Genomic DNA, 27305 nt, shown 5'->3' with positions numbered 1-27305 from the left:
AATAAACGAGAGACTCCTGGATGAAGAACCTCAGCGTCCTGTGTTTTCTTTAACCTCATCGTCCCTCGCCGGACTCGGCTCCGATCAGCCGGACGCGGCACCTGCTCCCACCTTGACACCCTGCCTGTTCTGCCCCCAATAATCTGTGATCAGGGAACAAAGAGTCCCCGACAAATAATGCCATCTAGATTAACATAATTTTGGTTCAAATAACAAGATTTCATACTGTAAAGGGTCGTTAAGGATAGAGACTCACTGTGTGTTTTATTAAACACAAAAGAAGGGGAAGGAAGGTGAGACAACCAGCAGAGTATGAAGTGAGGAGCTGCTTTGAATGGAATGTGTGTCTGAAACAGGCCTTTAACTAGATTAAAGGTCTTGTAGCAACTCTTTGCTTAAAGCACAGTCTGCTGCTAAAATGCAAATACCCCAGGGGAGCTTATGCCTTAGCCATGTCAGATACAGAGGGACAGAGCTCATGGGAAAGGAGAAGGAGGAAAGTGTGAAGATGGGAAAAGACAAATTTGACAATGATATGGTTTTGCTATTCCCAGCCTCTGGTTATCTCTGAAAATACTTATTGCTTGATGTACAGATTCCTTGACCACGGTACTTCACAGCATTTGGACCAGTGATGTGAGCTTCGGTTTTCCCAAAGGAAAAAATGTCACCTAACATTTGAGGGGCAGAGTTCTAACACAGCTGGGAGTCCCCACACCTTTGAAACCTGGACACAAAAGCTTAAAAGATTAAAATTATAATATTAGAGAGTTGCTTACTTACACCTTTTGAAAGGATCTGGCATTCCGGAGCTAATTCTGGAAAGTCCGCCTTGGAACAATTAGTTTGCCTAATTGAGTAGGAAATGTCAATATTCCATCCAGCTACCACCTGAAACAATTTTGGATCAAATATTTAAAGGACAGTTTATACATTATTCACAATGTTATGAGGAACTTAAAATACTGCCCAGAATATTATAAACACTCAAGAAATAGCAATTTTAATTATTAATAGACAAAAGTCATTACTAAACAAATATCAGCACACCCCTAAATCACAATGCACACAGTCTCATGTACACTTGTACACATCTGAAAATGAAAAGTAATATATAGATGGTGTTACCAGGGGAATCTTAGTAATATTTCCATTGCCAGGATGTAGAAAAACATTTTCTATTGCATTTCATGCAATATTAATGATGCTGCACTGGACAGGTTAAGAAAACTTGGAGCTCAAGTAACCTTGAGGTCCTCAGGTCCTTGGACTAGCCGGCACTAACATTTCTCCTGGTTAGTGTGGGCAAGTCCTGCTCTCACAGCTGGATATGGGCATAAGTGAGCAGCTCGTGTGTCCTTCAGGAAGGCGAGTTGGAAGGGGAAGCAAAAGCAGGAACGTTGCCCGCCAAAGCGAGGCACCATGATCAGAAGTTGAACCACAAGGGATCCAGCCAATTGTCAGCCAAGGCTTCGTGGTTTGAGGCAATGAGAGGATGTTTTATAGTTGCTTGCCCTCCACCCCCAAGTAATACAGTCCATATCTATTTGGAAGGGCAGGACTTTCCCACACTAAACCACAGTGCCCATAAAGCAGTGCCAACTTTTAAGAAACAATTTAATATTTTGGAGCCATGTCTGCCTCTTGAGCACTAGGTGGTGCTAGAGTTTCCTTAAATCCTTCAGGCCCAATGGCTTCTCACCAGGTCTGGCAGGAACTTCTCTTTCATGCAAAGAAATCTACAAGCAGGTGGCCTGAAACACCACCAGAGAGCCTTTCCATGGTGTAGTTTCAAGATCCTTCAACTGACATGGACACTGATACTGCGTGTTAATCACAGGAGGAAGCAGAAGAGTCCTTCGCTATAGCTGTGGAATCCAGTTGTTTTTGTTCAGTCTACAGTTTACCTCAGTTGATGAAATCCTCTGCATAGAAATCTAATAAATTTTAACAATATTGTGCAAAATGAAAAATTAAAGAACAAACCTGTGTAAAAGCACGCATTGTTTTTTCAATATCAAAGAGGTGAGAGTGACTGCTGTTCTTGTTAAAATGTGAAACAGCATGTTTCAGGATTTCTTTCACTTTGGGGTCCTCTGTTGATATGGGGTACTTGCAACCAGGGCAACTGTGCTGGAAAATCACCGCAGGTCCCTCCGCTTGACAATGAGAGGCAAAATAAGAGGCAATGTTACCGAGAGAAACCAGCATTCAGCTGTATTGCCCCACATAAGTCAGACAATCTTGAGGTCCTGATAAACAAACTTCACCATAAGCCCAGGTATGAATTATAAAAAGAAAACAGAGATGAAAAACACTACCATTGCTTTGGGAGCTTCTTATATACATAGGACAACATTGTGCACTACTATTTCACGTTCATTTTAAAGTTCTTTAATTATAGAATATGTGAATTTATCCTTTATAAGAAATTAAAGCCTTGCAGATTTTATTTCAATGTTAAGTAAAGCCCTCTGAAGCCAGCTTGGGGTACAGTCTTGTAACGATCCAATCCACCAAACATGACTCTTGCCCCAGCTGTGATGCCAGTACTGGCAGGCTCTCTTGGATCCATCAATTCCTTAGTAGTGGTTGTTCTCACAAGGAACTGGGCAAAGTCCAGTGTGAGAGACAGAACTGTTGATGGATCATTTCAATATAATTTGACAGGAGTTTAGAAAGGCAAGAGCCCAGGGACACTCCTGAGGTGAGGAGGCCAGAGATAAAAAAAAAAAAAAAAAAAAAAAAAAAAAAAAAAGACAATCAGCTGGTCAACCTGAGGCTCAAAGCCTGAGGAGGAGGAGCAGATGGTTTAGCATATTACATACCTAGATGCATGACTTGCTGGGCCACTGTCATTTTTGCTATCCTTCTCGTTGCTGACCAAGACAAGGTTAAGGCATGCATATGTATTTTCCAGGGCTCATGGCCCCTTTGGTGAACCTCATGGAAGTCAGATCATCCTCCCCAGGAACATGCACATGCAACATTCTCCACATAACATCAGGGGATTTGCAAACCCTGAAGTGAATTTTGACAGGACTGCTGTGAGGGTTTTTAATAAAATAATGCAAAATACTAAAAAGGGGTAGGTTTGTATTAAATGAGTAATCCTCTCAGGACTTCCTTCCCTGGTGGTCTGTAGGGACACACAGCATAGATGGGAAAGGGCTACCCAAGTCCCCACATAGGGTCCTTGCAAACAGGTTCAGCAGTCTAGATGAAACAGACAAATTCTTACAATTATACATCACTCAGGGCTGAATAAAGAAGAAATGGAAAATGGTCAACTAATCTAAGATAAGGAGAACAAAGAAATTCTCTTCAATAAAGAGTGCTGGGAAAATTGAGCTCCTGCCTGCAAAAGGATGAATGTAAACTACTAATTCACACCATACATAAAAATCTACTCAAAATGGGTAAAGGGTGCATGTAAGAACTGAAACTATAAAATATATAGTAGAAAACTTGGGCAAAAACACTCTAAATCATAAACCTCAGCAATACCTTTGAGGATCTTTCTTGAGAAGCAAGACAAACAAAGAAAATAAACAGCTGGAACTACATCAAACTAAAAAGATTCTGTGCAGCAAGAGAAACAGCAAATGTATTTGCATTTCATACAACTGATGAAAGGGACTGATGTCAAAAATCCAGAAGTTTACACAACTCAAAAAACTCAAAGCAAACAATCTGATCCAAAAACACCCAGAAGACCTAAAAAGATACTTCTCAAATGCAAAGGCCAAAAGGCAATGTTCAGTGCACTTTAGTATCAGGAAAATTACATCAAAACCACAATGAGATACCATCACACTTGTGAGAAAGGCCCATATTTAAAAACAAAAGCAGACAAAACCAATGCTGTAAGCATGTGGTGAAAAAGGAACCCTCCTATACTGCTGATGCGAATGCCATCTAGCCACTGTGGAATGTAGCATGGAGTTTCCTCAGGACCCTCAAAATGGAGCTACCATATAACCCAGTGATTCCTCTTCTAGTTTTACAGGGCAACTCAGTATGAATTGGTTTGCTTGTCTGTGGATCCTCACCCACGTACTTCAGATTCAATTGTACTGCGGACTCATGCAAAAAGGTCCATAATAGGTCTATTTACAAAGGAAGGAAAAGGAACAACCCAGGGAAAGAGAGAGAGAAACAAGTTAACTAGAGCATCCTACAAGTTAACTAGAGTTGACCTGGAACTCCAATAGCACACTGAAAGCTCATCAAGAGCCAAACGACCAGCCACCAGCACAAGGCCAAGGGAGAGAGGAACTCAACATGCTCCTCTATATATATATCCCAAAAAAAGTCCCCAAAAGCCTACTTAACCCTGCCATTGGGTCCTTGCTGTTCTCCCCCTTGGTATTGCTGGGATTTGTAGCTTCAGGGACTAGAGTAGGGGGTGGAGTTGTAGTTTCAATAATGGAAGTAAGGGGTGGAGTCCACAAAACTGCAGATTTCCTTCAGGACATTCTTTCCCCCTAACACTAGGAACCTACCCAAAGTACACAAAGTAACTAATTCATCTCAAGCCTGTACTTCTGTGTTTATTTCAGCACTATTTACATAACCAAGATAATTGAAACAACCTAATGTCCCAAAATATATGATTGGATCAAGACAGATGGAGGAGATACACACACACACACATATACACACATGCAATGGAGTACCACTCAGTGATCAAAAAGCAATATGTATGCCATTTGCAGCAACATGGTTGAGCTGGAAGGGATTATACTAAGTGAAATAAGCCAGAAGGAAGCAGGTTAATATCAGATGGTTTTCCTTATAGGTAGAATATAGAGAAACCAAAGAAAGGGTCAGGAAAAAGACAAACCTTGCAAGCAGACCATAGATCTGAGAGCTAGAGCAGGGGAGGGGGAAAAACGGGAGGGAAGAGCACCAGGGATTACAGTGATGGTTCTCAGGTGCTATGGTGGCTTGAGAGCTACAAGGACTACAGCTGAGGGGACAAACCAAACTACAAAAATTAATGATGTTGTAAGAAAAAAAAAATTATATTAGCATCCTTGGCAGCTGTCTTACTGTTGTCTCCTTCTGTATTGAATACACAAAGAAAAGGAAAGCCAGGAAGGTGAAGAATTTTTTACAATTGCAGGCCAGGTCTGACCATGAGGCCTCTGTGTTTTACATTCTGGGAGGCGCCTACTGAAGGCAGGACACCCCACCCTGACCCACTGCACATCTCTACAATGCAGCGCTTCAGGAAGTGGTGGGGCCCTGACTGGGCCCCTGGCCCCCAGGTCAGGCTCTGGGGGTGCACCCATGCACTCCCCTGAGACTGCAGCTGGCACTGCTCTGCTGCCCAACCTGCAGGGGGCAGTGTGTGCGGGAGAGCGCAGCAGACCAGCTGTTGCTGTGTGCTCCAGACACGCAGAAATGACGGATGCTCCCCAGGCAGCCCCGCAGATATATCCGCTACCTGGAGTGATCTGGCAGGTCTGCGTAGCTACAGTGAATTTTCTCTTTTCAGTTTTCTCCATGGTGGCTGTACATTCTCCAGTGGCCTAAAATTTTTTTGAAAAAGACACCATTTATCTTAACCTTTTAGATGGAGAAGTCCAACTAGTACCAGTAATAAATACGATTTCATCTTTAAAAGAAGTAGCTTGTCAAGGTTTTTTCTAACAGAAATCTGAGGCAAAAGAATGTACGAATGATTATTTTTTTTTTTTACCAACCATTGATATTCAAGAGACCTGGAGGAGAGGTAATGTAAATGATGGGCTTTTAAATATGACTCTTTGCTTTGAGGACTGGAAATATTTCTTTTTTTACCAAAATGTACAGAATGCCTTAGAATCAGACTGCTAACTTCTCTTGGTGTACCTTTCAGTTTCAGTGCTGAAACTGCATAGAAGATGCCGGCGTTTCACACTGAGGAGGTGGCTGCAAGGACAGTGATAAGACCAGCTTGTTGCCCATGTGCAGTCTCCCTGAACTGAGGGAGACTGGCCCAGGAGGGAGACTGGTGGTGCCAGGCCCAGGTCAGGCAGTGGTTCAGGTGTACACTGCTCTTAAAACAAAGCCTTTTGCAGGCCATATCTCCTTTGTCCGCCCTGGCCCTATGGGGTCGATGTGAGCTCCCTGTTATAGGGTGCAGCCAGTCCAGAGAGGTCAGCTAGTCAGAGGCAGGGAGTTTTCTGCTCAGGCCTATCAAGGGAAGCTCTCCAGTCTCCTCTCACCAGCCCTTGACCTGCACCTAAGGGCTGTGATATCTCTGGGGCTCGCCACGTGTCCCAGGGGTCAGTAGAGCGGCTTCCCAAGGGGGGCTTTTCTCCACATCTCCATGGGGTGCTGCCCTCTCCATGCCCGTTATGTCTCTGTGACAAGACAGACATCAATCATGGGACCTTTCTGTACATTTAACGGTTCAGAGGCAATCTCAGACTCACAATCGTTTCATCCCCAGCACCAGAAGAGGCTTCTGGCAGCTGGATGCAGAAAACTGGAGGCTTGGAAAAGGCAACACACTTACAGCATCTGCGGATTGCTTGTAGGCACAGTCCTGCCAGGTCTTGCCACTTTGAACAGGACAGTCACCCTCCTTGATTTGGTACTTGAAGGAATAAAATGGATTTATGTAATCCTGAGAAAAGACAAACAAGGATACATAAGTTTCATCCAACCGATGCACAGCAAATCATTTGAGTGTGGTCTGGCGTGGTTATGAATATCTAATATTCATTTGATTCAGTTGGGGCCAACATTTATATACAATGCCAAAAGTTTCGAACATTTACTTGGAAAAATGTTCATAATGTATTTACATATATGTACTCACATATATAAACATGCATTTATATACAGTTATTCAGTCAAAAAAGAACAATTGCCAGGTAAATACATTTATTTTTAAGTTACAGATTGTATCCATAACATTAGGTCATATTTGTAGAAATCAGTTTATATGTAGGTATATGATTTATAAATGTCCAAAAAGTTATGCAAGAAAGAGGATAAATGTCTCTCAGGGGTAGAAACACAGCTGTCTTTCATTTTCTTCTTTAAACAAACATTCCTGAATGGTCAAGCTGTTTTTAAAACAAAAATATATTCGTTTTATAATTAGATGACAAAAAAAATTAAAGGGTGATTTTACACTTTTGAGAAAAATGAATTCTCTTGCTGCAGCCTGACTGTAGCTCCAGGGTTCTCCCATCTGCATGGTCCTTCCAAAGGATTCAGTCACCTGGGAAGGACTTTCCAGTTATCAGTTATTTGCTGCTGTTGCTGCTGCTATTTGTGTGTGTGTGTGTGTGTGCGTGTGTGTGTGTGAAGTTAAAAGGGGAAGGTACCTGGGCTCCAAGTAAAAGCAAATTCCAAAGGCTGTCAGGTTTCACAGCATACTCACCATCTTGGTGATATTACCGACACGGTACAATACAAAGAGGTTGTTTGTTTGGTTTCCACCATTGTAGTTCTTCAGAGCAGCATCTACAGCCATAAGTACATCGTGATCATTGCAGTCAATTTCCTGTGAGGGCTGCTGGCTTAAACTAGATAGCAGCCTGGAGCAGAGGAAAAGGACGGTAATTAATCTCATGATTTAATCTTCTCCTCCTAGGTACTGTGAGATCTTTTCCCAACAATTGGGAGCAACTGTAGATGCAGATTTTAACGGCCTCCAGCCTCTTATTTCCTCTGCTTCCACACTCTGGGGCCCTGGTTGGCTCCCTGCTCTCTCACACAGTTTGCCCTATTCCATTAGGACAAATGACTCTGCTGGGCTCTCCAAGCATTACAACACTGGGGTTGGTGACCTGCTTGTTTGCATTTGGGAAGCCTGTGGGAGCATTGCCCACATTTACACGTAATTACATAAATTTATACAGCAAATCAGAGCAGAATCTAATAGAGGAGCGAGAAAAAATCCTAACCATCCCATGGAACATTCTTATTCTCCGTAAACTCACTTACAAGGTCAGTACATGTGACAACACTATACTGTGCAAATGACTTTCAATACTGTGGTGTCACTGTTTATAATGAAAACCCCAGTATGAAAATACCCAGAAATAGATGAGCAGGTTAAGAAGATGTGATATATAGCCACAAGGAATATTAGTCAGTGATCAAAAGAGAGAAAATCATGCCATTATTGACAACAGAAATGGAGCTGGAAGGAATAATGGTAGGTGAAATAATTTGGAAGGAGAAAGACAAATAATGTAGTTGACTCATAGGTGGAATATAGAGAAACCAAACAAGGTCAGATAAAGCCAAAGTTAACTAACCCTTGAAAGTTGACTCTAGAATCTGGGGGGGGGGGGGGGGGGAGGGGAGAGAGAGGACAGAGTGGGAAGGGGCACTAAGGACTACAGTGGTGTGGATTGTGGGTGGTTTGCAAGGGGGTGCATATAGTAGTCATGCCTGGAGAGACAATCCTACAGTTCCCCAAATATAAACAATGATGGAAACCAACAAGACTTCAATAAACTCTTTCTTATCACCCTGCAGAGAAGCAGGCTGCCAGCAATCACATCGCAAGGACAGGGACACTGTGAGTGCCAGGCAGTCCACACCATGACAGTGGTGCGACTGAAAGTAAAATATGAGTGTCCTGAATGTCCTCTGTCCAAACCAGCCTCTCTCCACTCATTTGCATTAATTCTGAGAAGGGAAATGCTCCCCAGGTTAGGGGGACAGGGGAGAAACAGAAGGATAGGTTGAGTAAATCTCTATCCTTGGGTCTTGTTTCTAGTTTGGTGGATATGAGTGTCTTTCACTCACTGGACCTAAGCAAACTTTTTGATTATACTAGACCATTAGGGGAGAAGGTGTCTAAGGTTGGCTAAAGACATGGGATAAATTGGGCCTCCCTGGTGGTTTAAGTGTTTAAGGCTCAGTGATATCATGATATTGGCAGCCACTGCAGCTGGAGTTCGATCCCCAGCCAGGGAGCTGACCCACATGGTGCGGCAGACCTCTCCAGTGTTGCCTACTGCATCCCCCAGCAGGTTGTTTCAGTTGACTGTTCTTCTCCCCACTCTGTCTATGGTGAAACCTCTGGTCTGCACCCTGGTGCTTGTATGCATAATAATTAAAATAAGCCTAAAAACAAAACAAAACATGGTCTAACCTGCAGTAGATAGTCTTACTATTTCTTCCTTGTTTCCAAGAAAGGATGTGTGAATTATTTGTTGTATATGGAGTCTCTAGCTTAACAATTCTGTCTCCTTGAAAGTCCCTGAAGTCGCCCTCACTAGTGGCGCAGAGGGTTAAAGCACAGCACTAAGAAGCTAAAGCCACTTTCAACATGAGTTCGATCCCTGTCTGCCCCTGAGGTGACCCACATGGCGTGGAACACCTCTCCTGACCTGCCCGCTGCTCCCCTCAGCAGTGTACTTCGATGATCTGCCTGTTCTGGTCCCCACTCTGTCTGTGGTGAATCCTCTCATCACCCCAGCACCTCTGGCCTGTACCCCAGTTCTGAATGCACAAATAAATAAATCTTAAAACAAACAAAAAAAAAGAAAGTCCCTAAAGTCAAAGTGGGGTGAACAGTGTCCATGATACAGAATAGCAAGAACATGAACTTGGTTGCCAGCGCAACCAACATATCGATGAAATGTACAGCCTGAGTTTGTTTTGTTTATAGTTGAATTGAGATTCATTTTTCTAACAAGAGTTTTAGAGGACTAGAAATATCAAGTCGGAGAAACTTAGGGTCATAATTTTAAGAATTTTCTATAAAATGATACTACATTCCACTTTGTGATGTTCAACTACCCTTAAGCACTAGTAGGGGATAGAAGCTAGAATTAAAGAAGTCCAAGAAGAAATTCTGAGGATCAGAGATTGTCTCAGTGGTGATGCTGGCCAGAGACAGAATTAACTTCTGATTTAAAGCACACATTTTCCTATCTTCTCCAACAGTTCACCCTACTCTGAGTATGAAAGTAAAATCAAAATAGATGTGAAATTTTGCATTTGTTACTGGTTTCATCTTATTTATATCTACTTTAGACATTATTCATTTTTTTTTCACATGAAGGAATTGAGATTTTACTTTGGAAATGTGAATGCAAAACACTTAGAAACTTAGGGGAACTCATTCATCAACTACCGTGGACATGATTCAGAGGCTGATTGAGGGAAAGGCTGAACTTCTGGCTTTAGGGCGTTGTTGTGGTTTGGCTTGTGATGATGGGAAAAATCTGCTTCAGCTTTCTTCAGTGGAGGGAGTCAGTAAGCACACCTGATTTGTCTTCTTTGAAAAGGAAAGGCTCCTTCATATGAATCTCTCTCTTCTGAGCACCTAGACAGTGGGTCATGGCCCAGATGATGGTAATCTTGGCTATGGGCTGGTGGGTCACAGTTTGATCATGGAAATGATGGCCATGCAGACAGAGCTGGGGACAGTGCTGAGGCCATGGTCTCTATGGGGACGGAGCTCGTTGGAACTGTGATTATTAAAGGGTCCACAGGTTCCATTACTGCCCTAAATGGGAGTGATGATACCTTGACAGTGAAGGAAGATCTGCCTGGATTCTAGATAGTCTATATCTTAGTGATATAAATACACATAATAAATAGCCATATGTGTATAAGATGCATATTCAAGCATGTAAGCAATAGAGTGAATATTCAAAAAATTTAGAAGCCACTAATGGTGGATCAAGTCAAGATCCCCTATATGGCTGCCATATTCTTACCAAATCTGCTCCTTCCCCTGCTCTGTCCTATTTCCGTACATATTGGGCTTTAACCAGTTTCAGCTGCTACGTCAACCTGAACAGTTTGGTTTTTCTTGTCCCTGGGCCACCTCATGCCTCTCCTGTCTGCACCCTCCCCTCTCCCCTCCCCAACACTGCCTGGCTGGTACTATTCAAGACCCACCTCAAATCCCTTCTCCTTCAGAATGTGTCCCCTATGTTCCTACTGAACAACCTCACCTTTTCCTGGACTATTTTGTGCACAGAGCCTTCTAGATTGAGTTTTGTAGCTATTTGCTGGTGTGTCTCAGATTGTCTGGTCCACTCAAATGATGCACTTATTCTTTAGCCCACACAGGACATGGCCTTGCTTCACAGTCTCAGATAAAATTTCTTCTCAGATAAACACGGTACAAGGACATCACTGTCTTGCCCACCCTCCAGTGGCAGCGTGGAGGCAGGGAGACTCAGCGTCCTCTGCCCACCTCAGGGCCTCAACAGGTGTTATACCAGCCCCTCTGCACTGCACTGAGGATATTTACTCCAGACCCCGAAATGCTCACTCTTCTCTGCCAGTAGGCTGCCATCCCCATAACTGTCTCTATTGCTCTGACACCCTGGAGACTCCCCAACATTCATTCACAGCTTTAGTCTGTCCTCTTCTTTCCCAGGCACCATCATCTCCCCTGCTGATGGCTGCCCACCCACCATCTGAGTGTCTCCCCATGAGTGGACCCCTCTCTGACTCCTCTGATTCTGCACACTCATGTGCGCAGCGTCACACCCTCAGAGAACAATGGTCTCTTTCCTGGATGGCAAAGCTTGCTCTGCCCTTGCTTTTCCCTAACCACCTTTTCATCCACCTCTCACTAATCCTTGGTCGGGTTCACCCTGGTTTTCAGCCTCAGAGCCCGGCAGTCCCTCAGTCTGTACGTGTCGTCTAATCCACTGGGCTCTCCTGGTTTCACTTCCTTGTCTGTGAGCCCCAACCCCATAGTGAGTCATTCCACTGCTACTCTATCAGTAGCTTCTGTGAGGATTGGCCTATTTTCTTCATCACATGCATTTCTAGAGCCCATATCCATAACTTCCCAAACCCATCCCCAGTCTTTGTATTGACTCGCAACAAGAAATTGCTAGTTTCTGTATTAAGTGAATGTCCTCAGCTAAAAATACCCGCCAGTGTCTCCTAATTTCCTCTCTTCTTCAGTTTAGCTTTCTCTTGCTCAGCCTGCAACCCCCTTATCTCCCCTCATAATTGTCATGTTCACAGTATCCTTTCTATCTGATCCACAGCCTCCCCTTTCCACTGACCACAAAGACTAGAAGGTCCTCCCACCCTAAAGAGGCACTTTCCCTTTGACCTGCCTCCCTCTCAAGCCACTTCCCGCAGGCCATCTTTTCCTTTGATCATCAAAGCTCCTTTAAAAAAAAAAAAAGCTTCTCTTAAAATTTTAAAAAATGGGGCCCTCCCTGGTGGCGCAGCAGGTTAAAGCACAGCACTAAGAAGTTTAAGTCACTTCCGCATGAATTCGATCCCCGCCTGCCCCGGAGGAGATCCACATGGCACGGCAGACCTCTCCTGCCCTGCCTGCTGCTCCCCTCAGCAGTGTGCTTCATTGATCGATCTGCCTGTTCTGCTCCCCACTCTGTGTCTGGTGAATCCTCTCACCACACCTGCCGCTCTGGTCGTTCCCCCAGTTCTGTATGAATAAAATAAATAAATCTTCAAAAAAAAAAAAACAAAGAAGCAAACAGGGAATGCATTAGCGTGGGGGGGGGGGGTTGGGGGGGGGACACATAACCAGCTGGCACACACCTTTGCTGGGAAATCAAGGAGAGTCAAGAGATGCCTCAGTGTGTTTACTAATCCAAATATAACATCTGTTGCCGGTTTCAGCATGAATAGATCCTCATCCCAGGACTTTTGCCTTGAGTGGATCCTTATCTCAGACTTTCCCTGTTTGTACTCTGGGTTAGAGGCACAGACTAGTCAAAGCACAGAATAATCAGGCAAAGACACAAAGTAGTTGAAGCATGGAATAATCCCAGCATATTTGCTGCTGTTGTCTACATCCTGTTGGCTTCCATTTTTCTATGCCTATCTCCTCCAGTCATCCCTAAATGTTAGACTCCCTGGGTTTCCATTGTGACTTTTCTCACAGATTCCATGACTTCAATCCTCTAAGAGATTTTATCCTATACATTTTCTTTTTTCTGCTGTACTTTTAATAGCCTCTTCTTATTTTATTTTAAAAAAAGATTTACTTTTATTTATGCATACTGAACTGGGGTACAGGCCAGAGGTCCAGTGAGAAGATTCACCAGAGACACAGTGGGGAGCAGAACTGGCAGATCGACAAAGTACACTGCCGAGGGGAGCAGCGGGCGGGTCAGGAGAGGTCTGCCGTGCCATGTGTATCACCTCCAGGCTGGAAATCGAAGTCACACTGAAGCAGCCACAGCCAGCTTCACAGTGCTATGCTCCAACCTGCTGTGCCACCAAGGGGGGTCAGATAGCCCCTTCTTTAAGCCCACAGCATATAAATGTACTCAGTTCTCTTTCATTTCTTTAAATGCCTTTCATGAACCCCAGGGAAGTGTTACGAGGGAGCACCCACCTCTGAGGCCAGGCCAGCCCTGAAAAGGGTGACACAAATTTTTCCCTACAGCCATGGCCTCTGATGAAAGCCCCCCTGAGGAGAGGGGCACTTGATTGAACAGGAACTAGATGAAAACATGGGGGCGAACAGTGGCTTTGCTCTGCAGTTAATGGATAATAGCACTGAGCTAACAAGATCCATGATGAAGGAGAACAGCAAACACCACCCCTCACTGAGAAAACAACAGATTTGGGGTTTTGAGTTCAACCCTTGTTTAGCTACGTGATTTCAGACTTGTCATCTAATTTCTCAGGAAGTGGATTGTGTCATCTAAAGTTGCCAAAGCCAACTGAAAATACATAGATCTATAAGTCTACGATTCTGTAAGATATAACCATACACAACATGTATAAGGATATCTAATGGAAAGGGAGGCAAATAGAAACAATTCTATCCTCTTAAACACTCCACTTTCATCAACCCTCAGAGGGAGATTTACTCATTCTTATTTTAAGGATAAGGAAACTAGTTCTAGAAAATTTACTGGAACAATATCTTAAACTTGCAAGCAACTTTCTGCACAAAACTAAGAACTGTCTCCCTCTTCCCACCACTTCCTTGTTCTAGAGTCTGGCTCCCTGGAAGGTGCAGTGTCTGCCCAGGTCCAGAAGAGGCCAATGACAGTGATGGTGCAAAGTCAGAAAGCTGCTGGGTCCTGGGCAAACCAGCAGCCAGAGGCTCGTGGAGGAATTACTACACGGCCTGGGTATGGGCAACTTCCAGCCTGATAGCTGCTCCATGATGACAACAATAATGCAAGGTACCTTTGGAAAGTATTACCACTAAAATGCAGATTCTGAAACTCGGCTCAGGAGCCCCGAGAACCTGCAGAGAGATTTCTCTGGGCTCTCTGCCACAGCAGCGCTCAGCAGTGAGCTGAGGTGGTCCAGCCAATCAGGGAAGCACCTAGAGATGCACCAAGAAGAGTCTCTGCCCTGGTCTCTCAGACAAACACCTGCACCATGATTTTGCAACTTTTGTCGGCCTTCTTATGGAAAGTCTGTGAAAGGTATAACAGAACTGGGATGGCGAGTGCATGCCATCTAAGAGGGGTTATGCCCAAAGCCAGTTGCAGGGGTCCTGGGTTTTCATTTAGTAGGTTTATTCCTTATCAGAGACTGCCCCAGTTCCATCAATGTGCAGTGAACAGAAGTTAGCCAGATGGGACTGACTACATGGCATTTCTTGCAAAGTGATGCTTCATTATGAGTTCAAGCTCCACCTTTATAATCCTTAATACCCACAGATACAGCAATCCAAACTTGTATTTTCAATTTATTGGGTAGATTAGAAAACAGTATTTCTTGCTGAGTATGTGATTATAATATATATTGTGTAGAGTCTTTAAACATATTATTTAAACAATTATATTAATTTTGTATTCATGGCTAATAATAGATAAATTGTGGAGAAATACTTTGAGATGAAATAGATAACCTATTACATATAAAATTGTCCCTTAATTATTTTAACATAAATCAGTGAGAGTTGCCTGAATCAGTTACTACAATGAAAGCAATAATGTTTATTTTCTAAATCTATCGTGCATTTGACATTTATGATTGTCATTTTGTTGTCAGGTATGTCTCTTTATATAAAATATCTTTTTAAAACATAAGCATTTATCTGTAAAAATTTCCCTCTGAGCAAAATTTCTGTTGTACCTACAAATTGTGTTTTGTTTCTAATATTTCAAAGGATTTTTCTAATGTTCTTTGTGATTTCTTCTTTGAGAATTTGGTTACCTAACAGTGTTTTAAAATTTTCAGTTTTGGTGAAATTCCCAAGTCCCTTCCTGCCTTTTATTAACTTCTAATATCATTCTTCTGCCTCTCTTTATGACTTGAGAATCCATTACTTTATAGCACTGAATAATGTTCCATTCTCTGTACAAAAGTTTCTTTATTGAACTACTGAACAACAAGTTTCAGCAATTATTAGTTCATGTAAACATTTCTATGCAGTTTATTTGGACATTACTTTTTCATCATTTGGGTAAACAACAAGGAACATGACTCCTGTGTCTCATGGTAACAGTGTGTTTAGTATTGTAACGACTTGCCAAACATCTTCCAATGTGACTGTACCATTCTATTCCCAACAGTATTGAGTGGACATTCCTGTTGCTCCTTATTGTCACCAGCCTTAGGTACTGTCACTGGATTTTGCACATTCTATAAAGTACATAGTGTATCTCATTGTTGTTTTAACCTTTCATTCATTCTAATGACATGTCGAGCATGTTTTCATATGCTTATTTAACTATTAAATATAATTTTTATGGAGATATCTTCTCCAAGGGCCAAGGAAATCAGATGACGAAGGGAGGGAGGGACAGGTCAGAGTGTTTACTCCCTGCTTCTGCTTTCACCAGCACCTGGCAATGGCGGCCTCCCTCCACTAGGGGTCCCTGTCCACAGCGCCAGCTCCCTGGGTTGGGTGAGACCACTCCTCCCACTGCCTTGGGAGGCCTGGGGTGGAAAAGGCTCCCTGGGGCTGCTCTCCAGCAGCTGCCCCCCAACCCTGCAGGTCCCTTCACTGGGCCCACAGCCTTCTCTGAAGTCCTTCCATCAAAGCGTCTTGAGTTGAGACACAGGAGTACAACTGTGACCCTGCCAGACTCCAAAAAGGTTTTGAGACAGCATATGACACCCCCACAAAATCATTTCTCCATCTTACAGGAATCAGGTAAGAGCAACATGTGCCTATCGTCTACTGCTCTCAAGCAAATGATGCCACAGCCCATTGGTCTCTTTTAGATAGCAGCTGCCAGGATGGAAGACAGTGATTCCACCTGCAAATTCTTCATCAAAACATCAGTATTTTTATAGTGGTGTGTGTGTGTGTGTGTGTGTGCCTGTGCATGCATGTGTGCATGCTCATGCGTGTGCATGGTAGAATTCCTCCTGCAGTTTGTAAATATATGGAAAGATTATGATTGAATGTTACGATGGGCCCTTTAATACTTGTCATCAGAGAAATTTTCAGTGCTAAAAACTGTTGTGGGCTGGTATTCCAGGTGCTTAACACAGCCCAAATATCTTTCTCTTCTAGGGAAGCCCCAATATGAGTCACCCCAACTTTGAGATCTACCCATTTCCAGGCAGAGGAGAAGTGGCTACGGTGGGAAATGGCACAGGGCATACTCAGTCAGGGACCCTGGGCATGAAAGGGATGCAGAGAGACTGCAGCCCCCTGCTGGGTCTCCCGTCCTTGTACGAGGTGGTGTAGGGAAAGATTCTTATTGATGAAATGTCATCATAGAAAGAGTTAAGCATGTTCATAGATGAAAGGGTAAAAGTACCAGTGAGAGACAGACAAGACAGCCATCTCCCCATGGCCCAGGCCTTGGAGGTTTAGGAGGCGGCCCAGGCACAGTGGACAACTGACTGCGTTGTTTCTACATCCAGCCAACACGCCAGACCAAGAAGATCAAAGAGATATTTATTATCAACTTTCTACATCTGATTTGTCTCTTTCCCCTTTTCCCACCACCTCTCATCTCCGTTGACCACCAGATGACCACAGGGTCCTCGATGTGGTTCTCATGGAGGAAGAACAAGAGGGTTGGGCTCCTTGGCTGGTCCTGGGCACTCAGCTGAGCGATGTTCTTTGGAGGGGAAAGGCAGCACCATCATGGTCTCCCTCCAAGGCACACTGAAGAGGAAGGAGATATCCAGGTCCTCTCCCTGGGGATTCGTGGTTAGATCCAGATGCACAGGGAAGGATTCCCGGGAACTTTGGGACTTGTCATCATCTAGGTCAGGGAGGTATTGGACAGATCCTTTTGGCCCAGTTGTGGCTATGGGTGGAGCATAAGTGGGTCCTGCCTTTTTCTGCTGGGAATCTTCCACCTTGGGCAGGTGTGCAGAGCCTTGGTCAACAGCAGAATTTTCATCACCAAAAGCAGGACCCTGAAATAAGAATACTTTCAAATAAAAGGCTGCCTGCCCCCCCCTACACCCCCTTGAAATCCCTGCCAGGTATTCAGGCTAAAGTGTTCTACGTCTTTCTGATGGAATGTTTCAAAGGGAGACCAGATTTAGGGATGGGTCTTCTGGTTAAAGGGCTAAAACAAGACCAATAAGGACCTGGTGAACCGAGACCTGTAGAAGCTTGATGGCAAATTGTGCAAACTCAGACTTCAAATGATGCGGTGAGGTCTAATGACTTGTTCAGTCCCCAGTGAACTGCCCCCTCTTCCCAGCAGAGGTAGCAACAGCCACTTCTTGTTAATGGCCAAGTACAGCCCCTTCTGTTCAGATCCCAGTCAGTTTTTACAGTGATCTGGATGAAGGTGTTGTTGCAACCCCCCTGACAGGTGGGATAACCAGGGCTCAGAGATGCTCGTGCATCCTGGTCACACAGCTTGTAGCTGGCGGCAGGACTGAAACCCAGGAGCCCGATCTCTGCCATCTATACCCTACTAGGTTGCTTCACAGTATGTGATAAACACATACTTCTAGGAAGAGAATGACCTTTTGTTCTGCATAACTGGGATTGGGACATGTTATTTAATATCAGAGGCCTGAGTCAAACTAGCTTGTAGACTCCTAGCTCTGAAGGAACACAACTTATTTTTCAAGACAACACTATTTCTGAAACAGTGTTGAGTTTTGAAACAGCTTCACACATTTTTCACCAACTATCTTGTGGGTGTGGCATTAGGACATCATGAGTAAAGTGGTTCTAGGCTCTAGGCCATTAAAAGGGGCAATTAAAATAAAGAAAAGTCTGCAGTGTCCTTTACGGAAGACAACCGATCAAAATTTTTAATTACCTGTGATTCAAAGAAGTTACAAGTCACAGAGACAAAAGTTTTTATTCTATTTCGGCTCAGTGAACCTTTGCAAAGACCAACAGGCTGGAAAAAAAAGGAAAAAATATGATGCATTGTGAATAGAATTATAATGATCATAAAGCTAATCAGTTGGCTTTCTACTTATATAGATACACAACAATCAATATTTTATAGCCCTCCTAGGTGACAGGCAGACTTGTGCCTACATCCTCTAGATCTTAATCACAGATTTTAGGGTAAATTTCCTCCAGTGGTAGGAAACTCAGGATTTCTTGAGTAATGATCTGATCATTAGAAAATTCTTTGAAATGAGTGGAAATCTATACTAATGCAATTCCTACCTGCTGACCTTAGCCCTACAAGTGCAAGTTATGTAAAATGCCTTTGTACTCTTTTCTCCAATCTTCCTGGAACTTGGAAGAGCAAAGGTAAGCAAAAGATGTAGGGGGGTAGAAAGAGTGAAAGAACTGTCCTTGATCCCTTCTCACATGAGGCCTTAACTCTAAATCAGGCTTGTGGTGCAGAGAAAAGCTTTGAATTGGAAATGAGTGGGGTTTTGATTCAATATTGACTGAACATGAAGTACCTGAAAAGTAACCTAAGTGAAATCAGTCTTACTGAAAATAACCAGAAACCCCAAGACATTTATTGTCAGGAGAGAAAGAGATTCTGAAGAATATGGTGAAGATGTTTTCCCAATTTATTCTTAAATAAATTGAGAATATTCAACTGACTGTTTACAGGGGACTTTCGAAAAACATTGTGAATTCAAGGGCACACATAGATGGAAAGTTAAAAAGGAAAATATTTACAATGCAAATAGTAATCCAAAGAGCGAGAATGGCTATACAAATAGCAGACAAAATTTTCCTCAGACAAAACTGTAACTAAAACTAATAAAAAAAAAAAAGCACATTTCACATGATAAAAGTGTCAATTCAGTAGGTTGATATGGCAGCTATAAATGCATGTACAGATAGCAACACAGTCTAATATACACATATAAAAACTAATAGAACTCAAGGGACTGAAAACAGTTCAAAAATTATTAGAAAACTCACTTTCCATTATTGATAAAATAAGTACCCGGAACACCAACAAGGAAAAAGAAGTATGAACAGCACTATGAAAGTGAACTAACCCTAAGAGACAATCACAGGATACCCCACCTACTTAGAGCAGAGTGCATTTTCCAAAACTGTATGTGGAACATTCTCTGGGTTATATCTTATATCAAAGCCTAAAACAAGCCCCAATAAAATTAAGATATCTGAGACTGCAAAATATACCCTCCAACCACAATGCAATGATATTAGGAATAAATGACAGAAGATCTGGAAAATCTGACTAAGACCAAAAAGAGATGAATTATCAAAATACACACACACAAAGAAAGACCCAGGTACAGATAGCTTCACTAGTGAATTCTACTATATTTTAAAGATAAACATCAGGCCTTCATAAACTTTCTCAAAAGAATAGGAGAGAGGGGAAATTTCTCATTATTCTATGAGGCTTCTATCAAACACTTACAGAAATCTTGCAGAGTCAACACAAGAAAACTAGTGTTAATATTTCCACTGAATATATATATATGAGAAATCATTTTTTAATTACTGGACAATTGCTTTCAGCCACATTTAAGATAATTATACACCATGATCAATTGGAGTTCATTCCCAAAGTTCAAGATTTTAACAACAATCAATAAGATGTTGTAAATCTATAAATTAATTTTCTGGCTTTAGAAATTAGAAAAAGAAGAACAAACTAATCCTAAGAAGAAAAATCACAGGATTTTTTCATGTAAACAGAAAAGAATTTGACAAAATCTGATAAGATATGAATAGAATACATTATGAATAGAAAGAATTTTCTCCACCTAAAAAAAAGGTGACATATGTAAAACCTATGACTAACATCACACTAAAAGAAATACTGAATGTCTTTTCCCTAAAATCAAGAATTAGATAAGGAGGTTCACTCTCCCCCACTTCTACCCAACATTGTACTAGAAGTTCTAGTCAGAGAAATTAGAAATACAGAAGTTCTAGTCAGAGAAATTAGAATTTACAAAAACAGGCAGATTGGAAAACAAACAAAAAATTCTATTTGCAGATGACATATTTCTGCACGGGAAATCCTGATGAATCCACTAGAAAGCTATTAGAGCTAATAAACAAATTCATCAAAATTAAAAGAAACAAGTTCAATATAAAAAAATGTGTATTTCTACACATTTGCAATAAAGAAACCAGAAATGAATTTTAAAAGTTATTTCCATTACATTAGTATCAAAGAAAAGAAAAGAAAATATCCAACATGAAAAGTTTGTTCAAGGAAAAGAAATTGCTGGACACACAACTGAAAGAAACCAAGTCCCACATTCATGGATTAGGAAGATTTAATGATGATACTAATTCCCACATTGATCTACAGATTTGATATGCTCCTATGAAATTTCCAACTGCCTATTAAGAAAGAAACTGCTAAGCTGAATCCAAATTAGGAAAACACAAGGGACACAAAATGCCCCCAAATAATCTTGATGAAGACCAAAATAAGAGAACTTTTGATGCATTTTGCCTACTGTGCTGCAACAGCAGTAATCCCGACATCCCCCCAGGTGTTTCCTGTCCAAGGCTTCCTCCCCACAGGGGATGCTTTCTGTCAGTGAAGACTTGCTCCTTCTGAAGGAGTAGTCCAGGGAGAGGAACACCAAGAAGGATTCCAAATAGAACTGGATATGTGCAGGTAAGGGCAGCCATTGAGGAGATTCATCTGCATGTTACAGGCTTCTGTGACAGTTGGTCTTTTGCTGTGGGATTCACTTGTAACCAAATAAAAGCTTATCAGGGTAGGTGGGCCAACACAATTGCTAGTCTTTTTTCTTTCTTTTTTTTTTTTTGTAGGGGAGAGTGTGAACGCAATCCCCCACTACCACAAATTATGCAGGGGTCAGAAAACCAGAGTACAATGGATAAGCCTCGCCCTGGGAAAAATACCTTTGTGATTATATTATCTCCCCTGCTAGGTAAGCAGCAGAACCTCTATTAGTCAATTCATCCTGAGGTGAACAAAAGCATCTCATACATTATAAAACTTCATGTGAGTACAGAATTTAAAAAATATGCTCAATACATAGTTTTCACCTGTGAACGCTAATCTTAAATTCTGAAGAAACTCAGATACTCACCTCTGAGGCAGGAGACTGAAATATGCAGCTGAACTGGAATTTGGTACAACGTGCCTCTTTGATTAAATATTCCACAAAGTATGAAGGCCCAAACGCCCACTGGTTGAGACAATAGTTGAGAAATGTAAATAAGACTTTCCATGTGGGGAAATTATGATTTGAAACTGTACACCCCCAAGTTGTGGCTAGCCCAGGTATCTCAGTATCCCTGAAACTCCATCACCTTCAAAGCCTACGAATGGGTTCTAAAAGCCTTCACTTGAGTGTCCTCATTTCTCCTTAGGTAAATTAGTTTTAAGATGAGTTTTTCTCACTTTGGTAAATAGCAACATAATACCAACACAATTGAGCCTTCATTGCCCTCAGCACCCTCTCCCAAGCCTAACAGGCCCAGAAGCTGACTTGCTAAATGGCCGATGGTCACTCAGATCTGAAATGTAGCAATAAACAGTGACCCCAAGTAGAGAAACCCAGAGACTGGGAGTTAATTTCCCTCCTTGCCTTAAGGCCAAATTTGACATGGGGGTGTTCATTCTCACCTGGCTAGAAGCCCTGGTGACTTTGACCAGAGAATATTGCTTCAAGGTGCTCTCACGGTTGTATTTTGCAAGAGACTCAGTGGCGGCTTCCAAAACCTTGGGATCTGATACGTCAATGGGGCTGGGGCATTCGGGGCAGAGTTGTTGAATCCTTCTTCGAGAAACTGTTGATGTCAAAGAGAGCACTTGAGACAAAAAGTTCCTTCCTAATTTTTAATCATACATTTATATGACCACAACAGATGCAGAGATCGTAAATAAAAAAGGAAAAATGCTGTGTTTCATCAAGGATAGAGTGGAAAAGATACTTTCTGAATAGAAAACTGTCAGCACTGGGTTGTGCTGTAAGAGTATATCACCTCATAATTACAGAAAAATAAAGAGCATGTTCTTTTCCTCCTTGCACATACTTATGTATGAGATAAAATTTTGCTTAAAGCACATGATATAGGGCCCTCACTGGTGACACAACAGGTTAAAACACAGCACTATGAAGCTATTGCAGCCACTGCAGCATGAATTCTACCCCCAACCAGGATGGTGACACACATGGTGTGGCAGACCTCTCCTGTCTCCACCTGATGCTTCTACCAGTATTTCAGTACATCTGCCTGTTCTACTTCCCACTCTGTCTCTGGTGAAGCTTCTCATCCCCCAGTTCTGGCCCGTACCCCAGCTCTATATGTATAAATAAGTAAATCTTAAACAAATACATGATATACGTGTTTATATTCATATAAAGACTCTTTTTTAATTATTTCAATATCTTTTAGAAGTATTACCTCTATAAGGGAGTCTGGGTATCTTAAAAGGTTGAGATTTCATTGTAACATCATGGCTTTTTACCTTCTAGTCCCTCACATCTAACATAGTATCTGATGCATGGTAATGCTTAGCAAATATTTGATGAATGAATGAATGAACAACCTAGCCAACAGAGAAGGTGGGAGCACAGAAGGTGTTTGGTTAGAAAATGCAAATTAAGTCAGAAAACAAAAGTTGATTAAGTCACTGTGAAGCAGGTAGGGGTGGCAAATCTAGTGAGAAAGCTGATCAGGAGACTTGACTGAAGTTCATTTTTGGGAATAAACATAGCTCAAGCAACTTTTTTTTTAAACAATTGTTTTAGTTATGTGTGATTATGGGTGGGAATTTGGGAATTGATGGAGATTATAGAGGTGTTACTACCAGCTTATCATTCTTGGCACTATTCCAAGGATTACTTCTGACCCCCCCTATACCAACATTTCACTTCACTTGGCCTGATTAATTATTCTCCCATTTATATTAGACAAGTCCCATTCTTATACCCAGGTAGCTTAAACAGTGTTAAAAATATATTTGCTCTGTTGCTTTGTCCCTCCAAGAAACCACCACATTTCCTGTTAAACCACCTGCAGCATGTTAAAAACATGGACTCTCGGGCTCTCCCTGGTGGTGCAACGGGTTAGGACGCAGCACTTTGAGTGAACAGTGGGAGTTCGCTCTGCCACCCCAGAGGTGATCCACATGGCACCGCAGACCTTTCCTGACCCACCCGGCTGCTCCCCTCAGCAGTGTAATTAATTGATCTGCCTGTTCTGCTTCCCACTATGACTCTGATGAATTCTCTCACCACCCCTGCACCTCTGGCCTGTACCCCAGTTCTGTATATATAAATAAATAAATCTTAAAAAAAGAAAGAAACTCAGCTAACATTAAAAAAGAAAAAAAAAATACATGGACTCTCCGTTCCCACCTCAGGAATCAGAATCTGCACTTGAACAAGACTGATCGGGGAATCACATGCATATAACACTGGATGAGTGAGCAGTCTCGCCCCATTTCCCAGGTCCTGGAGGCTGCTTTCCCAAGCAGGACCCAGAATGCCAGCATGTATTATTTTAAAAGCATGAGATTCCATCTCATCTTAGGACATCTGTTCATTTTTTAGAACTCATAGTGAACTTCCTACATATGACAGGAATAAAGGAGGGTTGTAGCAGGCAGCAAGAAGAGATGAAATGTTTCCATGATAGAAGACTGAAGACCCCCAATCAAGGGAGAGCATGGTGTGAGTTCTAGGAGTGGTCAGGTTAAAGGTTAACAGGGATGTAGAGAGGAGAACACCTGTCATTTCCGGAATAAAGAACATTGTGGAAGGAGCTGCTGTGTCAGTGTTCCCCACAGACGTACATGTGTTCCGTGACAGAGACTATCGGGGAGGCTCCCCTCAGCAGGGTCACGTGAGCAAGGGGCACAGGCTGGAAGCCATAAGGTGTGTTCAGAAAACAGGGAGGCACCCAGCTGTGTGGAGTGCAGAGCGGTGGGGTCGGAGAGAATCTCTGCACACATGGCGAGAAAGGCCAGCTGGGCATCTGATGTAGAAATTAGGACGTTTGTAACAGACCAGGAGTTAGGATTTCATGCAGTCCCAATGCTGAGTAATTATTATCGCAGGTGACATGTGGAGGTGGGAAGTGCCAGTGCTGGATATAGTGGGAACGTGGATAGTAAGGAAAGGAAAAATCTTAGGCATGTGGGCACTGACCTCTTAAAATGCTTTTTGTCCATATTTTAATAAAATGAACAAAATCAAATTGATCTCTTACCTGGGCGAAGAGTACAGTTATAAGAAAGTGTATAGAGAATTCTTGCTGTCCTGTGTATATAAAGCAATGATTTGCATTGACCATAAACCTGGAACAAACACAAGCATTTTATAACATGGAAGAAGAATCTAAGACTAAAAAGAAAAAACACACACACACACACACACACCAAATTGAACATTTTAAATGCTGAAAAGCTGAAGGACTATTCCGGTGGCTCTGACTGTGGAAACCCACCAGCTGATTATCAAGCAGTTTAACCTACTTCTGGGACACAGCCAGACTACATCCCCCAGAGTCCTTGCTGGTCCCGTGTGCCTGGGCACAGCTGGGTGCTGACACAGGAAGGTGAGCGGAAGGGATGTAACCACTTCCAGGTCTGCCCATGAAGGCCTCCCCTGAGCCCTCTGCCCTCCTGCGGTTCTTGCCATAGCCGAGGCAGATGTGCTGGTGACCACTGAGCTGGGGTAGGAGGTGACAGTCACAGCCAGAAACCACACCCCAAAACTCCTAATAACCCTTGGAGGAAAACACTTATTTTTCAGATATTTATAGTTGGAACTTTACATAAATAAGAAACAAGCTTTTGTCATGTCAGAATCAGTATATACTTGTAATTCTAATATTTTCACAGCTAGTGTCTCCTTTAAAAGAATAAAATTTCAGCAGGGTAAGTAGATTATTTGCTTATCCAAATCAGGTAGGTACAGCTTGACAAATAAGAGTAAATGATTAGAAAAGTTATCTTGATCCAGTAGCTTCGTTCTTAACATGATCCTGCACTCATGTTTTGAACATTCTGTTGAGAAATGGAAATAACATCTGCATAATGAGAATACTGAAAAGTAACTTTTATTTTTAAGCCTCTCCCATGGCCATCATTAAAAGGATTCATTCTAAGTCCTTTTAGTTTTTTGATTCCAGGAAATCTTCCCCTGACACATTTTTAGAGTTGCCACAATATAAGTTTCCACTCCCCTGCAGCAGGCTTCATCAGTGTTCATGATAAAATTTAAAAAATATATAAAAGCTTTCCCTCCATCACTTTCACAGTTTTCCTTAAACACATAATTTTAAGGATCTTTATCTCACTAGTTAATCATTGGCTTAGTAGCTACAAGAGTCCTGGCAGTAGAAAATAATTGGGGCATTTTTTCAATTCTGGATATCATGATCCCAAGAACGCACTGAAACTCCTCAGAAAATGAGTTAAACTCTATGTTGTTTATAGAGCTGGAATGAGCAAACACAGTGTCCAGGAGATTATAAAGAGCAGTGTTTAAAAGCTGATTACCCTGAACACCCTTCACCCCATACAGAGGGCCCCTCTTGCCTTCCCCGGAGCCCCTGGACACAAGCACTTACTGATTCATGCAGTAGTCTCCCCTCACATTTCTTCCACGGCTTCTTGCTGAGCACGTGACAGCCAGTCTCTAGCACATCCAGGGTGAAATAGTACGTAGAGATCTTTGCACCCTGTGGGCAGGGGCAAGAAAGGAACCACATCTCCAGTGAGCAGCAACCCAGACGCACTGGCCCCTAAAGCCTCTGTTTATAGCAGAGTCAAGGCTAGATGCTTGTCAAAATCTAGTGGGAACCAGGTGTTAGGGTGGGGGCGGGGAGCCGGTGGGGAGCACGGACCCAGGAAGCTGGCAACCCTCCCAGCCCTCAGGAAATCTTTTCTCTTTCTCTGCTCTCTTTGGTGTTCTGGTTTCGCCTCCCCTGAAATCACACTCCTCAGCCTCTGTGTGACTCTGCCTTTATATCCCTGCCTCTACACTCTTGCACCTGCCCACATCCATTTCCAGGTGTTCAACCTCAGGCACAGGTGCCCTGCGTCCAAGCTACCAAACACCTTGTGCATTAGCACAATCAGGGGCTCAGATAATAGCCACAAAGCCTAGTGTAAAAGCCCAATTAGTACATTTACCCTATGTAAGATTTCTCATCAAGCCTGGGATACTGGACAAGGGTTACAGTTAACTTTGTTTCTAGTGACAATGAGAGCTTTGCGGGCACCCTGGCCGAGGAGAGCAGAGCTTGTCAGCAGCTTCCAGTACAGAAAGCACCAGCAAGCTGAGTCCCTGGTGCCCAGCCCTAGCCAGCCCAGCTAGCACATGCAGGGGTAAAGGGAGGAGGGAGTAAGGGTATGGGGGGCACCCGGGGGAGGGGGCACCACCACTTGCCTCCCTGTATTCACGGACATCGCTCGCTCGGTTGAGACTCAGCACGTAGCCATCCTTGCGGTCCTTGTTGATGTGCTCCAAGGTGATATCAGCAAACGACAGCACATATGAGTTATTGCAGTCATGGGAGAGTAAATGTGATGGGTTGAGGACTTGCTGGGGTGAAGATGTAGCCCCAGAGCCCACAGCCAGGGCACAGAGCACCAGGGGCAGGAGCAGACCCATCCTGTGGGGAGCAAGCACAGGATGTGGCAGTACAGATTCCAAGGCAAAGCTATTCATAGGCTTTCAAAAAACAAACAGTTTTATAGTTACAATCTGAACTGGTGAACAGGATATGAATTTTTTAAAGGGTTTTCTTTTTTTTTTTTTAAGATTTATTTATTTTATTCATACAGAACTGGGGTACAAGCCAGAGGCGCAGAGGAGGTGAGAGGTTTCACCAGAGACAGAGTGGGGAGCAGAAGAGGCAGATCAACGAAGTACACTGCTGAGGGGAGCAGTGGGCGAGACAGGAGAGGTCTGACAGGAGAGGTCTGCCATGCCATATGGATCGCCTCTGGGACTGAACTCCCATTGAAGCAGCTGCAGCCACCAGGGAGGGCCCAGGGCATGAATTTTTAATTTTATATATCCGAGTC

The 27305-nt window shown here is 42.8% G+C and overlaps 2 protein-coding genes across 4 annotated transcripts in view; both read right to left on the bottom strand.

The window, feature by feature from the left end:
* LOC101632320 (kininogen-2-like) overlaps positions 1–7576 on the bottom strand; it is a 19195-nt gene extending 11619 nt beyond the window's left edge. The window contains exons 1-5 of the mRNA XM_012730314.1: positions 7385–7576; positions 6509–6619; positions 5453–5537; positions 1987–2159; positions 784–891 (exon numbers count right to left, since the gene is read on the bottom strand). Coding sequence (XP_012585768.1) covers positions 784–891; positions 1987–2159; positions 5453–5537; positions 6509–6619; positions 7385–7576 — 669 coding nt within the window. The remainder of the gene's footprint in view (positions 1–783; positions 892–1986; positions 2160–5452; positions 5538–6508; positions 6620–7384) is intronic.
* Positions 7577–16834: 9258 nt separating this feature from the next.
* Positions 16835–26889, bottom strand: LOC101631088 (fetuin-B-like). Of its 3 annotated transcripts, XM_004675073.2 has the most exons (7): positions 26665–26889; positions 25844–25954; positions 24479–24566; positions 21888–22051; positions 21349–21447; positions 18132–18215; positions 16835–17265 (listed from the first exon to the last, which is right to left on the bottom strand). In XM_004675073.2, exons 1-7 carry the CDS (start codon positions 26887–26889, stop codon positions 16897–16899), a joined length of 1140 nt encoding a protein of 379 aa, XP_004675130.1. In that variant the 3' UTR covers positions 16835–16896. The 3 variants fall into 3 exon arrangements, with proteins under 3 accessions (XP_004675130.1, XP_012587275.1, XP_012587281.1); XM_012731821.1 differs by lacking the exon at positions 25844–25954; XM_012731827.1 differs by lacking the exons at positions 24479–24566; positions 25844–25954 and having other exon boundaries at positions 26661–26889.
* Between the last annotated feature and the right edge of the window lie 416 nt (positions 26890–27305).

Source organism: Condylura cristata, unplaced genomic scaffold (genome assembly GCF_000260355.1).
Source record: "Condylura cristata isolate star-nosed mole 26May11 unplaced genomic scaffold, ConCri1.0 scaffold00003, whole genome shotgun sequence".
NCBI classification, from domain to species: domain Eukaryota; kingdom Metazoa; phylum Chordata; class Mammalia; order Eulipotyphla; family Talpidae; genus Condylura; species Condylura cristata.
Note: the sequence above shows the minus strand (reverse complement) of the source record. Positions and strands in the feature narration are given on the sequence as shown.

Excerpts from the sequence above, each read along its gene's own strand:
- LOC101631088 (XM_004675073.2), bottom strand. The coding sequence starts at position 26,889 with ATGGGTCTGCTCCTGCCCCTGGTGCTCTGTGCCCTGGCTGTGGGCTCT. Across the intron at positions 21,448-21,887 it reads TCACCAGGGCTTCTAGCCAG|TGGGCGTTTGGGCCTTCATA; the intron begins GTGAGAATGAAC and ends TGTCTCAACCAG. Across the intron at positions 18,216-21,348 it reads TTCAGTCTCCTGCCTCAGAG|CCTGTTGGTCTTTGCAAAGG; the intron begins GTGAGTATCTGA and ends TTTTTTTTCCAG.